This window comes from Pungitius pungitius, chromosome 11 (assembly GCF_949316345.1).
Source record: "Pungitius pungitius chromosome 11, fPunPun2.1, whole genome shotgun sequence".
Lineage (NCBI taxonomy): Eukaryota > Metazoa > Chordata > Actinopteri > Perciformes > Gasterosteidae > Pungitius > Pungitius pungitius.
The window spans coordinates 17,180,795-17,198,911 of NC_084910.1; the positions used below are offsets into that span (position 1 = coordinate 17,180,795).

Here is an 18,117-nt window from a genome sequence, read left to right on the forward strand (position 1 = left end):
CTGCTTAGGCCCAGGCCGCCTCCCCTTGTTCAGAGACCCCCGTAGCGCCGGCTCCCAGATTCATTTTTTGTGATAAAATGTTGTATTCATTTTAAAAATCTGCAATAAATATCAACTATCCATTTCAATGAATACTTACACGGACACACACTAAAACGTATTTAAACAAATACAAAAATATGCAAATAGCAAAAAATATAACCCCAGCCACCACCTATTATTTATTGCATTATAGGGTGTATACACTACAATTAATTACATCAATTCTTGCATTCTAATAAAAATAATAGGTTTTCACTTCAGCTCCTTGCATTCTATACTCTATATCTTTGCAAAACCAACACACATGGATATGCACAGACACCCTGATTCCGGACTCCCCATCAGCAGAGCGAGCACAGCTTTAATCTCTTCAATGGTTTGAATAATGACATATTTCTACTTGGCCACTAACATTAAAAACAGTGGCAGTGGGCTGAGGTGTTTTGTGGTTCTCTGGTTACTCCAGTTTGCCACACTTTAAATTATAAAATAAATACAAATTTTATTTGTAATAATAAAAGCAATAAAAAGAAAAGATCACCTAATAGCCTGTTAATTTAAGAAATCATTTATATCACTGAAGGCAACACTATTCTTGTGTTATTAGGAATATAATAAAAAATGACCTTATTGCTTAGATAAATGAGTGTTTATACATTTTTATATTTTTGTGAGGTAAAATGCTGTCTATTATTTGTTTTTCATAATCTGTTGGGCCCAGTGACACCTTGCGCAGGGATAACATGGACAAAAGGCCTTTTAAGAAAAGCAACTTGTGAGTCCTTGCAGCAAATTTGCATCTTAACGATTCATTACACTACAATAGGGGTTTTTGCCCTTGAGGGTGAAACATAGTGACCCCTGGTGTATAGGAACTTTAAACTAGAACTACATCCATTGGTTTCATCTCTACAGGCAGAGACAAGGTCAGCTCACATCAACGTTTGACACGGGACGTATGAAGCTCCTCATATTCCACAGCAGCGGACTCTCTCTCAACGTGTTTTACCCCTTGACAGCTTCTATGGAGAAATCAGAAGTGGCATAGAGCTACTCACAGCACCAAGTTGTACATCGTTAGTAATTCCTGTCTTACTTTTATGGTGATGTAAGAAGGTTTCGGCCCCTGCAGTCAACACTTCTATTTCAATCTTTTCTTTGGCAAAAGGCTTTTTGTGTAGTCAGTAAACAAAGCCTCTGTTGACCGTATGGTAAAACCGAACTAAAGACAAGCCAGAAAGTCCCACGAGAAGTTGCTGTGGACTTGAATTGGCGCCAGAATCTTTTGGCAATCGACCCTCATAAAATAATATCTTTTAATAATAATAATATAATATCTTTGGCCTCGCTGTTTTTTGTACTCTTACTCAAATCTGGAGGCCGCTTGCAAGTCTGCCATCGCGGTCAAATGTTACGGCTTCACTGATGTAACCAAGCTTGAAAGCTCCGTAACTCATTTGATTGACAGCTGATCTGAATTGAAGTGATCATTTGGTGAAAAATGATGTCTGCGAATTAGAAAGAAAAAAAAAAGAACTGAAATTGTGTAATCAATAGTGTGTCTACTTGTTGGAGACCCCTGATCTACAGCATGTCACAACTGGAAGATCTCATCCTCCCGGTCTCTCATGTTCTTGGTCAGTTTGGTGATAGTGAGGGGCACAGACACGTGTGACGCCTGCTGCTGTTGCAATCCGGAAGGTGAAAGGACACTCTGCGACCTCGCCAACGGCCGCCAGTCTGACGTCCTGCTGGAGCAAGCCGCTTCTATGGCGGTGACCCTGAGAGGAGCGAACAGACGAGGGGAAGACAAGAAGTCAGGAGACTGAGACGATTCACAATGCACATTCCGACCGTCTGCAGCGGTCAGGGATATCTTAGTCAAGCACTTCTTGCTCTGGTACGAGTACGAGGCAAAAGGTGACGGAAGGGCGTGAATAGCGTGTGTCACCAGTCAAGCAGCAATAGCCGCGTGGCCATACCTCTTCTCTGCGCCCTGGCATCCTTTGACGGCGGCGTGCTTGGACTGACATATCAATCCATCCAGCCTCTTCAGAAAATCCACCGGAGTGAGGTCCGATTCCCTGTCTTTGCCGTCATTTTGTTGCTCCGTCTCAGAGGAGCTCCCGGTGAGCCCGGCACAGCAGTCTATGTTGCTGTCCTCCCCAACCAAATCCACACGGTTACTGCCCTGCTCCCAGTCCGACCACACTGGGATCGACAGGGACTTCTTCAGGAATATTGACTCGTTGGTGTACAGCCTGTTGGCCCGATTGATTTGCTCCATCTGCAAGAGATTAAGTCATCAGTTTCAAACTTGGCAGAAGTCTTGTCTAGAAATATCAAAAAAAAAGTTGAGTGCTGCTTTTTGGCTTCTTACTTTAATTATGGAGCAAAAGAGCATACTAATTATTATTACTTTATATATATATATATATATTATTATCATTATAAAGTTACCACAAATGTAATTTGCAATAAGAAGTAAAAAACAGACAGCAAGAAAAAACGGGTACACAACATTCAATGTTAATTGTGAACATAATCATAGAAAATGTACAAGTTTACACGTCTCGCTGAGAGAGGAACTAAAATAAATACACACTATCTTAAGTGAAGTAGTGACAGGAGGAAATGAATACTTACGGACACTCCGTATCTCAGGGACAGGCCTTGCAGTGTGTCTTCTGGCTGAAGCGTGTGTTCAATGCGTCCCTGTCGAACCGGGGACAGCGGAGACCGGACCAAACTCCCGTAAGACCTGGTGCGGCTGCCGCGCAGCAGGCCATTCGCCCCGGGCTGCGAAGGCGTTCGGGCCCCGGACATGACGGTCGTGAAGCGCTTGGTGTTGACGTTAAGTTTAAAACCGATCAACTGGTGTTAAGTGGCAGCTCCCAGAAAACTAACGCGTCGCTCACATCGCGAGAAAGCAGCGTATTTAACGTTAGTTAGCCTATATAAGCTAACGTTAAGTAACCCACCAAGCGGCTTAGTTTCGCCTGTTAGCAGAGTTAACAACTTTAAACCTAGCTAGCGTTCATTTGGGTTTGACAGCCGGTCCTTTAGTTCCCGTGTTAAACTCTGACTTGCTAACGTTACCTGTCCGACCCGTGTGGCGGCTACAGACATACTTGGCAACAAGTCCCACAGAGTACATCTCTTAAACAAACGACTGAAACGTTTCCGATAAAGTCGCCAATGTGTTGGCGTCTTCTAAATAATTAGCTTCTGGCTGCCATGTGTTGCCATGGCTGCCGAATCCCAGCAACCAGTCCCGTGGTTTGTCACAAGAATTGCGTTCAGTTACAATCGGAAATCCCGTAAAGAAAAATGGAGACCATGGAACAGCGTCATTCCGTTAGCGACGCGTCGATTGAATAGTTCGGTGCGCACGGGCATCAAAACAAATGACCATCTAAAACTGGTGAACCGTACTTTTTTATATGGTAACTAAGTATTTCTCCATTTCCTATTCAACTACGAACGCAACATTGCTATCTAGCTTTAGAACGTAATAGCAGCGGAGGGTCGGTAGAGGGTGGTAATGAAGCTAGTTCAACAAATTAACTACATTTAATAACAACAACGAAGAAGAAGAAGTAGAAGGTAGCACTGAAAGAAGACGTTGCTACTACTAGCCAGCTAACTAGGCTAACCTGTTATTGACATCGGTTTCAGATTATCATACCATACATATTATGTCTTTTAAAAGAGAAGGTGATGACAAGAGTCAGCTAAACATACTTCAGGTATCATTTAACTTTCGTTTTTTCCGTTGCGTTGAACACGTTGTTATGTATAGCCACCTGGGGATAAATGACAGCTTTGAAACTAATACAATTACCAACAACATTTACAACAACAATGAGTCAAGCACTCTGCTATTTCTTTTTTGTCCTCGTGTTTCAGAAGCGTCGCGTAGCGGATCTTCTGTCCAATTTCATACCAGAAGATGAAGCGGCTCTAATGAGAAACGGAAGGTGAATTTCAACTCGAACACGCAGTCCTGTTTTGAGGGTGAAAGGTCTCGTCACTTTACGTTTAAAAGACATTTACAATCCAGCATGTCGATTCTGTTTGCAGATACAGCTGCGTGGTGTGCTCCCACCGTCCGGTGTTCGACACCGTGGACACGCTGACGGTCCACAGGAACGGGAAGAGGCACCTGGAGGGTGAGACACGCTCTCATTATCCATCTTTTAAAGGAATAAGAACCTGGACCAACATCAATGTTTACGCATAGAATAACCAGATGTCTTTGGGTTAATGCAGAAAATTATTTAAGTCACTCTTATTATATCACAATGATACCAAAAAAAACATAGAATGTGTATGTTCTTGCGCGGTATAGATTTTCCGTGTGTCATTTCCTCAGGATTAAAAGCATTCTACGGCAAGAAAGCCCGACTGAAGAATGAAAGGATGAAAAGGCATCACGAGAACTACGTCCACACTGAAGACACAACGCAGGTTCGTGACTTTTAACAGTTGCCGTTCAGCTGATTTCTAAAGCAAAAGACAGTTGAGGCATGTTGTTGTTGTTGTTGTTGGGTGTTGAAGGTATTTTTTAGCCCCCCGTGTGACTATCATATGACCCTGACGAATGACTTCATTTTGTCTGCTGTGGAAACGACAAACAACCCTTGACGGAGCATTGGGTAGAGCTGACCTCTGAGCCAAGGTCTCGGGGGGGGCTTTTGAATCACTTCTACATCCAGTGTTTTTTGTGACATTTTTAGGAGCCCTCCTGTTCAGCCCCTCTGCTGGAACAAACACGGCGGCTGACGCATCACGCTTTATTGAAGACCGCACCATATAACAGCTGCCATTCAAAAACAAGGTGAGTGGGGCTCTTTAATGCGCCTACTCCCACAAATCATTTAAAAACACTCAAACGTGAGCTAAATCTATTTTTATTTTCAAGTACGAAACCTGAAAAGGAGCCGCTGCGCGCGGGCTTCGAATTCAGCAACAGAACGGCGTCCGAACAACGAAAAGCTGAAGGTTCAAACGTTTCATCACTAAGCACTTCAGCAGGTGAAAGTCTTTAATGTTCAGACCTTATTGAGGAGAACCCTGGCCCCCGGTGTGCTTTAATTGAGACGATGTTTTTGTGTAGCCGGTGACGGGGGACCACCGTCGGAAAACGTAGAAGGAACTAAAGGTGCAATGACACAGGAGGAGAAGGAGGAGGAGAAGGAGGAGGAGCCTATACCCGCCGAGAGGAGGAGAGAGCTGCAGCACTACCTCAAACTGAAAAGGTACAGGCCGGTGGTTTTTGTCGCTCAGGCCGACCTTGTGCGTTTTCCCTTATCAGAAGTCGGCTGAGTATATTTGACTGTTGACTGTTCCAACGTGGGTGCTTTCATGTCATCGTTCTTTGTCTGCCTCCCAGCGACGGGTGGCTGAAGGACCGGAGCGGCCAGTGGGTGAGGGACGAGAACGTGGAGTTTGATTCAGACGAGGAGGAGCCTTCGCTCGGGCCCCTTCCTGCACGTCCCTGAGAAAGGACTGAGAACTGTGGGCGAGCACAGATGAACTCTCACCACAATGGTGCGTTCAGGGACCACGGTGCAAGGAGTTCCTCTTCATTGACCTTTTTATTGGATTCCGAACTTTTCCTGCGTTGTTTTGTTATCGTTTTTTGGGGTTTAAACATGAAGCCGATTCGAAACCATCATGATTTCATGAGAAAATAAAACAATTTGAAGAAGGCACTCCTCAGCACAGCAAATATGCTCTGGGTCAAAGTTCAATGTGCCATGTCATGAGACCTCGGCACAGCCCAATCGAACGCATACGGCGGCAAACACTAGGTGCTTTGTGAGGACGGCGTTTTGTATTTGACGGATCTTGTTTACTGCCCCTCTTGACACTTTTTTGGACTCCTCTCCAGCCCCAGTGGTTTTGACTTCAAACTGCGCTCCAAACCAACCAGAGCACCATCCCTCTCACGTGTGTTTTTCAGCAGTGAAAAGCTGAACGACTCTCATCACCCGCAGAACCAGAGGTTCTATTCTCAGTGTCCGGGTTGGCTTCCCCCTCACAGGGCGTTCGCTCTGTGCTGCTCCCCGGCACACAGCTGCTATGAATCCGATAACACCGCCAGGGTCAGCTGGACTTAGCGCGGGGTTAGTTTCTGATGACACTGCTAATGTGCGTTTAAAAAAAAACAACAACAACAAAAAAAACGCGCTTATCTCGTTACCGAACTGAGAGCATCACAGAGAGAAGACACTCGATAAAGTTCACCTGGCTGTGGAGACTCACACCGACGACCTTTTAATACCGCCTGCCGTTTCACTTGTAGCACTAATGGGACGATGAAAGAGCTTTCTATCTTTCGTGCAATGGTTTCATTAAGATGACGTTGAGAACGCTTCGAAATACAAAGAAGCGACGCAGTGAGAGGAGGTCGTGGAGGTTGGCAGCTGCTTGTGGTCGTAAAAGTTTGGGTGCAGCCCTCCTCAAGTCGTCGGGTGTATATTTGGAACAAGGTAACTCAAGCCCAGCGGACGAGGTTACGGGTCCCATCGGGGGGGGGGGGGGGGGGGGTAAAAATAGCTCAGGTGCTTGAGGAGAGTCGGAGGATCAGGAGACTTGAGCGCTGCGACTCTTTTATTTGAAGGTTTCAGCTTTAAAATGCTGCCGTGTTTGTCGTTCTGAGGTAGGAGGATGTTCCTCATAAGATTGTGGAAATGTTGGACCTGTGCCTCTAACGCAGATTTATATCACAGTTAGTTCATTCTGTCCAGTTGAGCTGTAGGTATTTAAATGCCCGAATGCATTAAATATGTATGTGCATCAAAGTAGGCCCCTCTTTCGTGTATTTCAACTTAAGAACGTCATATATCCAAAATAAAATATGCAATGTTCAGACGAGGCGGAGAAACGATCCAATTCAACTTGCCAAACATTTACAAAATAAATACTTGAATATATATATATATATATATTTTTATTTAAAGTATTTACAGTTTTTCTTCCAACAGGCAGCGCCACATTGGAAAATGTCATTTCATGCATGAAAAGACTTTGTGTGTTTTAGGATGACGAGGAGGACGATGATTAAAGAACGGAAAGAAAAGACACCTCTCGTTTTGCTCGTGACCTACACATGCCTTTATGATGAATTCAGCACTCTACAAACAAACAGCTGGGGCAGATGAAATGAAAATGGGGTGTTAGGCGGGTCGCGCCGCGCGCGCAGCAACCCCGGCTCCATGGTGGGGGGGGGGGGGGGGGGGGGGACTGGTTTTCGGCGCTCCCGGCGCGCAGGAGGCCCGCCTCGCGTCGCTCTCATCTTAATCGCTGCTGGCGAACTGCAGAGGAGAAACGCGGCGTTTCGACGTTAACCCCCAAAAGACGCACCACCTTCACTCCCAAAAAATTTTCCACAGACACCGAGAAGGATTCCGCTCACTCATGTCGTTGTTTCGCGTGATCGCCATGGCGGCCCTGGCGCGGGGACCCTGCTGGGTGAAGTGGTAGCCGAATTTGAGGATGCTGGAGTTGTTCTCCAACATGGCGGCGATCTCCATCTCGACCGAGTCGCCCAGCTTCTGCCTCTGTCGGGGGGGAAAACAAAGGAGTGTTACGCCTTTAAATTAAAAAAAAAAAAAAAGGCACGTTTCGGGTTCCGCGTCCCCGGACCTGGTTGTCGATCTTGAGCTCCACCAGTGTCGCGTTGCTGGCCATCGCCTTGACGACCGCCATCATGCCGTCCGAGGTGATGAAGTTGGACTCGACGTTAAGACTCTGCAGGCTGGTGTTCTCCTGCAGCATCTCGGCACACGCCTGGATGGGTGAAAACCGAAAACCACGTGGGGGGTTTGTGGACGGACGGCGTGGACGGGGTGTAACGGCGGAGGCGCTAGAAAGGCGCGTCGCACTCACGTAGGCCACGGGGTCGTTGCTGCGGGTCGCGGCGATGCTCAGAGACTCCACGAAGGAGTTTCCCTTCATGGCCTCAAAGATCTCCTTGAGTGTTGGGATGGGAATGTCCTGCAGCACGAGACACGGCTTTATGCGCTCATTCGTTCAAAGGGGAGCAGCTGGGATGATGGGTTTTACCAGGAAGTCTGGTTTTATCAGACAGTGGGATTTACTTCATTGGATTTTTGATTATTGCAACTTGCATGACACATTTTTCTTAACTTTTTGGATTTTTGCAGTGTAAACACAAACAAAATCCAGCGGATGCTAACTAACGAGAGCACTGGCACCGCTTTAGCTTAGTGTGGGACGGTGGGGAGTCATGTGACCACAGTGAAGCGTCTCTAGCCACGGACATATCTGTAGTCTGACCTTGATGTTGTTGAGGTTGACCTCGGTCAGGCTGCTGTCGTTGTTGTGGATTCTCTCCAGGGTCTCCTCCACGTTGGTGGGGTTGGGCAGCTCATCGGGGAAGATCTTGAATGGATCTGGTTTCACAACACCTGTAGGACACACACACCGTTGGAGCTGAGGCTCCAGAGGGACGTGGGGGGGGGGGGGGGGATCCAGTCTGAGGCCTCTTTCGTTCATTTATCGGGGTTCAACAAAGGAAAGGAACCCCTTTTCGTTCGAATGACGCACACGTAATGTCAAAAGAGGACAAAAAAACCTGTCTCAGTGTAAGATCAATTTGCCTTTTTTTCTTTTTTCTCTTCAACTTGCGAGTCTGTTTCCACCTGCTCCTATACAGATAAGTTTAATAAGCTCTAATGAATAAATAAAACTAACTTTTGTTCCCATTGGATTTGCTGCTATCTAAGAGCTGAAAAAGGGCAGCACGTGAGACTTTTTTTCAAAATGAGCTCTTTTCCCCCGATGAAACACCCGCTGGATGGCCCATGTGGCGGCGCCATACGTACTGTTGATGCCCTCCGTGTTGGCGATGGTTCCCGTGGTGCCCAGAGCGTCGTAGTACTGCTTGTTGCTCATCAGCGTGTACATTCCGAGGATCGCTGCGAGGACAAAACAAAGCAAAAACAACCGGCGTGAGAGCGAGATGGAGACGGCCCCCCCGAGGTCTGGATGACGTCACACACACACACACACATACACACACACACTCTTATAAGAGAGGAGGCCACTGCCAGGCTGTTGCTCCTTCCAAAAAACAGAAGTCAGGTGGTCAAGAGGCGATGTGGTGATGTTGTGAAGTGAGACGTTGGAGGGAAATGAAGAAAAGGCTGTGTCAACATTTTTTACATTACGCGTCATTTAGCTGCCGCTTTGATCCAGAGCGACTTACGATAATCGCATTCCAACCACGACTTACGATAATCGCATTCCATATATATATATATATATATATATATGAAATATAAAGTGTTCCACTTGTCTTTTACTAAACTGAAGTTTTCTCCTTTTTCTCTGTCCTTACTCCTAATGACCAGCAGGTGGCCCTCACTCCACCATCCCAGCCTCCTGACACAGTGTTGGGGAACCATGGGAAGGTTCTGCTGAGGAGAGGGAGGCCAGGGAGACAGCTGCTCGGTGGGTGTCAGGGGAGGGGCGGGGGGGATGCTTACTTTATGGTTAGTAAGCACCCCCCCCCCCATCCTCCCACCGTCATCCGGTTTGGCTCCTTAGAATAACCCATGGTAGCTTTACAACACAAACTAGACAGCAGATTTAGCACCGTGGGGATATGGATAAAGTGTGAGGATGAACTCTCTGCATTAAGAGCTTCTGCTTTTAGTCGCTTTGCCAAAAAGCCCAAACAAAAGACCGGCCGCGTCTCGCTGAGGGTTTAATCCTCGTCTGGACTCCATCCAGGTCGATGGAGTCGGACAAGCCCCCCCCCCCCGCCTACCCCTGCGCTCTGCCGTTCCGGATGCCTGCCTCTCTGTGTTCAGGCCTTTTCAAAGGGTCGCACTCAGTGACGAAAAACACATCTCCACGGTTCTATATCTCAATCCAGCCTGATGGGTGGTGCGGTGATGCTGCCTGGAAACGTCCATGTCAGTTACAGAGGGTCTTCACGCTTGCTGAAGTACTCGCTGATCCAGAAACCTTTCCTTACATCTCTGTTTTGCTCTGCATTTATACATTTTGGAGGGAGGTGTCTTATTCTTTAAGCTTTGAAGAAACCAGAAACATCAGAACAGGAAACAAAGCACCTGTCTTCAATCGCTGAACTAAAGCTCAATGGCTTCAATGCTGTTCGTTCCCACTAAAGCTTAATGAACTGGGTCTGAAATCAAGAATCCATTGTTTGTATTTGACTTGAACTATACTCATGTAGAAATACAACATATAATATGTCGAATCCCACAAATCCAAAATGTTAATTATATAAAGAAAGATTACTGAGCTCTGATTAAAAAGTAGACAAACGTTGGCTCGTCCATCCGTATCGCCCCCCTGGTCTGTTTCTAACAGATACAGTATCTACCCCCACCCTCCACTCCACCCGTCCTCTGGCCACGGGCCAGGCTTATTTATTCTGGTGTTGCTGAGCGTGGAGGGCTGGACCCTGTATCGGTGTGGGGGGGGTGGGGGGTCCGTGTTATAGAACTCTGTGGGTCAGAACTCACCTGCGATGTCGCACATCTCCGCGTCGGAGGCGTTTTTCAGAGCCTCCTCCAGCTCCGGCTCCAGCATCACCTGCTCGTGCCCCGGGATCTCGGCTTCTTTCTTGGGCACGAAGCTCTTTCCTGGAGACGCAGAGGAGGGAATGAAAAATGAAGGAAAAAAAACGGCAGAGAGGTGTAATTGGGGGACGACGTCAGAACAGATCGGTTTGTACGGTTTGTGAGTGCGCGGACCAAGTTTGCCAACTTTCTTTGGTCGCTCTTTAGTCGTGTTTCTTCCGTCTGAATAGTGTAAACCGTGTATTTCACAAGACACATCTGGAACTGGTGTTCATGTAGATGGAAAACTACAGGCCAGATATTCTCAGCCAATCTAATTCCTGACGATGGGGATGGAAATTACCCCGAAACTCAGTGAGCTGCAGAAACCCCACACAGAGCAGAAGCTAAGAGGCGGAGCTGCTGTGCTGTGGTGCATCGCGTCCAGCTGGGGGGGGGGGGAGGGGGGACAAAAAGTCTTTCCACACCTTTCTTCTGCCCAGTGAAGGGCACCAGGTCCTCCCTGTCCTCGTGCTCCAGGGCCTGCTTCTCCAAGTGCTGCTGCAGGGCGTCGCGGTCGTACGCCCCCGTCGGGCCCTTCTTCGTCTGGTCACGCTGCCGGAAGCCGGCAGGCAGCATGGCATTCTGGGAGAAGAGAGAGAGAGGGGGGGGGGGGTCAGATATTACGTAGATGCGGCTTTTAAGAACGCGCAAGACATCACACAACTTTTCTTTTCTCTTTTTTTTTTTGGACATTTTAAACGCTGTTATGGCAACAGGTCCTTTTACTGGTTGAGTTTGCCGCTTGATTTCACTTCAATTGATCTTTTGACCTTTGTTCTCCCGCTGCTCACTTCTAGTAGCAAACGTAATCACTGCGTGGGCTCACTGAAGCCCGTGGAGACCAGCAGCCGGCTGGTTGAGGAACTTTGTTGAGCTTCCTCGTACCTCGGGGTCCATCTCCTGCAGCTCAGACTCCAGCTGGTCCAGCTCCGCAGCACTGAGGCCCTTGAGGATGGCATCCTCGTCGATGTCCCGGGGGTCCGACATGGCTCCTGAGGCTCTGGCTCACGTACACACACACTCAGTCATACACGCCGGTGCACACCCCTGGGCAAGAGGGCACTGTGGGAGAAGGGAAGAGGAGACGGAGGGAGGGGGTGTGTCATTGTTTTTCCTCCAGTGTCTTGGGTCATCAAACTTTTAACCCCTGAGCAACACAACAAGTGCAAATACGGTATTTCAACCAGGATCATCGTTGAGCTTTATTCAGTCGGATTATAATAATAGATGCAAAGAACAATCTGCAGTCTGCATAGAGACACGCCAGCACAACAAGAGCTCCATTCTACCTTAAGAAACACACAAGAGGGGAATATCCGTCCACCGGTGTGTCGCTGTTTGAAAATGACAGGAAGTAGAGCGAGTCCGAGAAGTGAAGAGAAGCGAAATGGAGAGAGAGCAAACTCTTTGTAACTCTAAACCCCGTAGCCCACCGCACAGAGACTAAGAATAGCAGAACGGAGAGGGGTGGATAGTGCAATCCCTTATTTATCATTGACGGACACTCGCTCTTACGGTAGTGCACACACCCGAAATGTGTTTGCACCCAGTGATGGAAAAAAAAAAACACAACGACAAACACCCTCCTCGAGGAAGCAAAGAGCAGCTGGTTTGAACTACGCATGAAGGAGGACGGCTCCGAGTCGAACTATGAGGAACGCAGCTATCAGGTTCGCGAGGTCCGACGTTTTAATTTCAAGTCCAAATTTCATCCCAAGTTGGCAGGAGACGGAAAAGCCGTCGCAGCTCAGGTTGCAGAATGTGGCGTCAGGAACCGAACCCATCCAAGGGCTGTCGTGGGAACAAGTACACAATCACGTCTGTGCTCTGGGATCCTGTTGGGGATCTTTCCATGGGTAGTTTTTTTTTTTTCCAAATGTTCTACTTGGTAGTACATAATATTGCACTTGGATGCACCAGCATCTTCGGGGTGAGTCGTCCAAACTACTGAGTACGACCATCTATCTCCAAACATGCATGTTTTTTCTCGACAGCCGTGCGGAATCTCGGTCGCCATGGGAACGCAACTCTTTGCTCTCCGCTAACACACAAACTATTCGAGCGGAACCTGGTCCGGCTCAAGATAACGCGTGTACGGAGGAGATTTAAATGGATGGGGGAATGAGGCTGCGGCTCAAAGGGCGGAGGATGGATCCACCCGGCCGTTGGTGTAAACGTTTTCATGTAAAACACAGACGCAGCGTCCTGGTTTAGGGACAAACACAAACTCTTAAACGTGCCGGGCGACCACAGGGCCGTCGGCTTTTTCTTGCCAAACTGGAAATTTGGTACCAAACCAAATTGGAGTAACCTAATATTTCTGAGGGACAGGTGCTGTCTCACATTTAAAACATTAAAACGAGTAATTCATCCATTAACCTTTCCCAATCCCGCTTATCATCAGCGTTTCTCCTGTATTTAATGCACAGCCTGATGGGACTTGCCAGCCGTCGAGCCTTTGAGCCGTGCTTATTGTGGAGTTAAACGTGTGGGTGTTTAGTGACACCTGAGCTGACACCTGAGCTAAGTGGGACGGCTCAGAGCAGCACGGACCGAAGATGTAAATACTTTGACAGCATCCCAGCACGATTTCCATATGAACCACGACAAACTGGGAGCGGTGGCCAGCTGGCCCTGGACCTTTTCTTGTGCCAGTTTGTAAAACCCAACTATCTATTTTACGAAAGCTGCGACCTGAGCCTGGTTGTCCTTTTATTCTGGCTGTTTAATGACTGATGTTCAGTGTTAAAATACACAGGACATTGGAGAAAAGCACACCAGGATGCAGCGTGCTACCTCTCCTTCCTTTTAAAATTGCGTTCAGTTCCCTAAAAATGTAGTTCGAGACTTTGTCTTGGTTGTAGATTGTTGAGAATGTGCTCAGTGTTCCAATTGTATTGAACAGTTAAGTAGTTTTTTGTTGTTGAATATGTTTGCATTTGCAATAAATCCCATTTTATGTTACATTTATTATTTGTATTTTCCAAAAATGTGATTACTGTTAAGTTTGTTTGACACTGCTTTAACTTTAATAAAAGTATATTATTGAAAAGCTGTGTTGGCCTAGTTTGTTTTCTTTCACGCAGTAAGAAAGCGTATTGTCCAGGCGATCTTTTCTTGTTGTTTCTCATTTATTTACAACCAAAATCCACCAAACACATACTGCTCTGTCTCACTGGTAACAACTATTGGTCACCCAGGTGCATGCAGGTCCCAGCTGGCTATGCCCCTAAGTAACCTCCAGGTGCCCACAGCATCAGCCAATTAGTGACCCAATTACCCAAACAATAAAGCAAACTATATTTAAGAATAAATTACTATAATAGCTTCTACACTATCTCTTCGAGTTCTTTTTATGTTCGCAATTCTAAGGGGTTTTATTTTGAAATGTAAGACTTTTAAATCATAAATTTCTAACAGGGTCATACTGTAAAACATTTTACGGTAGTTAATTGTTCATGGTCATCACGGTAGGAACAGTAAAATAACGGTACAATGCTTTTTCTATAGAACACTGTACTGTATTTTTTAACAGTATTATGCTGTTGTTATTTACTGTAGCTATGCTGTAGAATTACACTAGAATACAGGAAATGTGGCTGCCAGTAGATTACTGTAAATTAACGGGGAAAACCCGCCTTCCAGGGCCATCAAAGGAGCCAATTCCAATTTAGAGTTGGGTTCTGCTGAGGATTGCCGCCCTTTCAAGAGTGTGTTACCGCAGCGACCAATGCAGATGGGTTGGTGATGGCCTGGATAACGCAAATCTGATTTAATATAAGATTGCAGTGAGACACGAATCGGCTTTATTTGCAGCCCAAACGTAGCCCTGGTGCCCCGGACGCGACGAGTGCCTCAGCAGCTGCTCCGACCGGCCTCGTTCTTGCAACCAAGTCGCTCCTTCCGACCATCTGTTGAGCTTTGAGCGTGGGGGCCCTTTGGCAGTTGAAACGTCCAGAGATGTCGCGGGCCGGTGCTTCATTCTGAGTGAGGACATGCTCGTGGAGTTGCTTGAGGAGCGCAGATTTCATTTTGGGGGAAGACAAAAGTAGCGCATCGAGACGAGCAGCAGCGGGGAGTAAGACCATTACAAGGATTTGGGTTTCACAGTGACAAAGGTTGTACACTCATAAATGCTCCAGAATTATTTATACTCGGGCTTCTGTGCCGAGTGCTTGTTTTTACTGGAGCGGAAAATAAACTTTGAGGTCATCTCTCTCAGTCTCTGCCCGATCTTTGTTCTTTTGGTGTGATGTTAGCAAAAGACTCTCTCGTCTCGTCTCCTTTAACCCGACCGTTCGGCCCGCGGACGGCTCAGGAGATTCGTCGCCATCCTGCGGGTCGTCTTCTCCTCGTCTTACAGCCCAAGTGTAACATTCCGAAATCTGCCCTCGGCTTAATTTTAGCTTCACAAGTCAGCTACTTCCAGCCCCGTGAATCCTGCCCCCGGCTTGGGTTGCTCTTTGAGACTCCGTCAGAGCGCCACTTGTGAGCACCAGAGAACCACTCGGATGCACAGGTTTCGCTCCAAAGGAGAAGCATAAAAGTTTCATTCGAACCACGTCAGCCAATTTGGAACCGGCAAGAAGTCGAGAGGATTCACGGGGCAGGTTGTTTGGTGGTGTGTCTTTGGACTCTGCAGTGAGGTTACGTATGTAAAAAGATCTTCATTGTTCACCGCAACGAAGGCAGATTATTGATCCAGTGACAGATAAATATAAAATAAAATATAATATTGTACCTAAACTGGTTCCAGATGTGCAGGCGCAGGGCAAACTTAACCCTCCTCCCCCCGGGTCCAAAACTCTGCAATCTACTAAGACAACATCTCCAAATCCCCTCTGGGACAGCAATGAGCCGCTATTGAGCTTCATTAGAGCGACAAGATTCCAGCTTTTGCCTGACCCCCCTGCAGACCCCACCCCCCCCCCCCCCCCCCAGAAGCCCATCAGGTGACACAAGCTGGAGAGTTTCAGCCCGGAAAGTCACACTCACACCGATCAGAACCAGCAACAGAAGAAAAGATGTCTATTAATTAACAAATAATGTTGAGCATCAAGTCACCAAACGTCCGCAAATGAATATTTTAATTGTTGGACAACGAGTCGCATTTAACTGGGTCCCCCCCCCCATGAAAAAACACACAGAGCAACAGGATAAGCAGCCTCACACCTACCGTCACAGAAGCGCAGTGGTGAAGCCCCTCTGCAAGGCGGTCTGCAGTTAGAAACCAGAGAAAGTTGCCCCCCCACTCTCCCCCTCCCCTCTCTCTCTCTTTCTCTCTCTCTCTCTCTCTCTCTCCCTCTCTCTCTCACTCACTCTCTACGCTCTTCAGTGGCTGCTTTGCTGAAGCTGGCATGCTGACTGGGCGCACTTTGAGAAGTCAGCATTTTGTTATTTTGGCTGAGAGAGGGGAGGGTGGGGGGGTCAGAGAATTATTTTAGGAGAGAGAGAGAGAGAGAATTGGGGCATGAAATAATGAGTTCATCTGTCATCCCATTAAAATCTGAACACAGGCAGATAGAGGCTGACAGCTGGTGGTTGGAGTTGAGTATTACCTTTGCAAATGAGACAAAACCATTTCCTTCCTATTTAATAACATATTTTATTGCTGTTTTACAGGATATTTCAGCATTATTTTCTGTCTTATAAAATAGATGCATTTCTTCATGGATTCTGAGATGAAAAGAAATTTGAAGTCTATTATTCTTTTGTATTTTTTACCTTTGTTTCAACACACACATGCAACTTTTTTTTAAACTTTAAAAAAAAAAATTGTTCACCAAATATTTTTTTACCTAACATCTTTTGATCTAATATCTTTTTACTTTTCTTTCAAAATATTTTTGACCTAACATATTTGGACCTTCATTTGAACATTTTTTTTTAAAATATACATTTTTTTGCAAAAGTGTATTGTTTTCTGACTTTTCTCTGGGAATTTTTTTTGACCTAACCATATATTTTGTTGATGATTCTTCCAAATAAGTATTTGCTTTTTATTTTTTTACATATTTAGACATTTAATATTATGAATAATTTTTGACCAAATATTTGTTGGCTTTTGTTCCATGACATTTTTGGAGTTTCTTTTTCAAAAATGTTTTCACATCACATTGACATGCTCCATCTCTTGTTTGTATCACTGTATTACATAATTATATTATTAATATATAGACAGGTATTTCCCCCCTAGTCCCTCAGAGGTTCTATCCTGTGGTGATGATTGTTTTTATTCACTCTGCTGGTTTCAGTTCTTATTAATGACGTGTAGCATATGTCCCGCCATCTCTTACAGTCATTCCCTGCTCTGCCATTTAAGAATTACCAGATAAGAATTACCCCCTGGAGGGAAATTTAAAAACTATTTTAAGAAGAATTCTTTGAATTCAAATTTACAGGAATCTGTCTCTTATATATTATCTTAAATGAGACAGATTGAGTCATTTCGAAGCAGACGGCACACATCTGCAGGCCACCAGATGGCAGCAGCTGAATGCTTAAAAATGTAAAGGCATCAGCTGTTGGTGTTCTTATGAAATCATTGCCTCCGCACAGGCAACCCAATGTTTTCACTGCACAATGCCCTGCAGTGTTTGGCACCCCGGCCCTGCATGAGCCGAAGGGTGGGATGAGCAAAGCAAGATGTGCAACGAGCAATAGTGACTTCATTATTGAAGGGGATAAATGCAACATGTTGTTGGGGGAAAAAAGGAAAAACATTATTGTGCGGTTGATTTAGATCATACAACCTCTTTTGATTCTATTCAACGCAATCATTTCAATGTGCTATTAATGCAATGTACACGTCTATTCAAGCGAGTTGTGCAACTTACACTTTGTTTACTTTGTTTTATTACACAAAAGAAAATTCCAAATTCTCCACATAGTGCACATCTTAGTGTTAACATGCTACCTGACTGCATTTGGTTTTCATCATCTCTCTGAAGGCAGCGATACCAACAACACACACTCAGTCGTTTTCATCTGATGGCATAATCCGATACGAGTGAGAACAGAAAGCTTGGGAGTTCTCACAGAGTTTGTCCTCTTCGTTCTGTCACATAAGCACTTACTTCAGCGTCTCTGTTATTGCAAGTCGGCACATTCCTCTGCACGCCCTGATGTGATCTGTTGCAGCCTTTGCATCTGAATTACTTTCTTAAAGGGTCAGTTCGCCCAAAAGATGGTTTCACGTGACTCACAGTTAAGAAATAAACAGTGATGGGTTATTATGCATGTAATATGTAATGTTTCTGGATGTTGAGCTTTTCTTTTCTTTTGTTTGAGCGATGCCATGTACTGTGTGCATACAACCGGGATAGATATAAAACCTTAAAAGGTCAATAAACCATTGTTTTAAATGGACATACCTGCAGGGATATTGTTATTAAATAGTTCGTCCTCAGATTCAACTCACTTGTTTTCATTTTGACGTGAAACGCATGGC

General features: G+C 45.9%; 3 protein-coding genes across 3 annotated transcripts; 1 reads left to right on the top strand and 2 right to left on the bottom strand.

Moving 5' to 3' along the window:
• Window positions 1-115: 115 nt before the first annotated feature.
• Window positions 116-3,657, bottom strand: lysmd1 (LysM, putative peptidoglycan-binding, domain containing 1). Its single transcript, XM_037453663.2, has 3 exons — window positions 2,689-3,657; window positions 2,025-2,329; window positions 116-1,823 (listed from the first exon to the last, which is right to left on the bottom strand). The coding sequence occupies exons 1-3, from the start codon at window positions 2,866-2,868 to the stop codon at window positions 1,637-1,639; spliced, it is 672 nt and encodes a 223-aa protein (XP_037309560.2). The 5' UTR covers window positions 2,869-3,657; the 3' UTR covers window positions 116-1,636.
• On the top strand, window positions 3,649-6,592 carry scnm1 (sodium channel modifier 1). Its single transcript, XM_037453662.2, has 8 exons — window positions 3,649-3,791; window positions 3,952-4,022; window positions 4,126-4,214; window positions 4,418-4,512; window positions 4,782-4,882; window positions 4,967-5,079; window positions 5,162-5,303; window positions 5,438-6,592. The coding sequence occupies exons 1-8, from the start codon at window positions 3,741-3,743 to the stop codon at window positions 5,544-5,546; spliced, it is 771 nt and encodes a 256-aa protein (XP_037309559.2). The 5' UTR covers window positions 3,649-3,740; the 3' UTR covers window positions 5,547-6,592.
• Window positions 6,593-7,140: 548 nt separating this feature from the next.
• On the bottom strand, window positions 7,141-15,970 carry tmod4 (tropomodulin 4 (muscle)). Its single transcript, XM_037453661.2, has 10 exons — window positions 15,844-15,970; window positions 11,553-11,729; window positions 11,093-11,249; window positions 10,569-10,688; window positions 8,898-8,990; window positions 8,350-8,480; window positions 7,939-8,046; window positions 7,696-7,839; window positions 7,466-7,610; window positions 7,141-7,364 (listed from the first exon to the last, which is right to left on the bottom strand). The coding sequence occupies exons 2-10, from the start codon at window positions 11,652-11,654 to the stop codon at window positions 7,342-7,344; spliced, it is 1,023 nt and encodes a 340-aa protein (XP_037309558.1). The 5' UTR covers window positions 11,655-11,729; window positions 15,844-15,970; the 3' UTR covers window positions 7,141-7,341.
• Window positions 15,971-18,117: the final 2,147 nt, after the last annotated feature.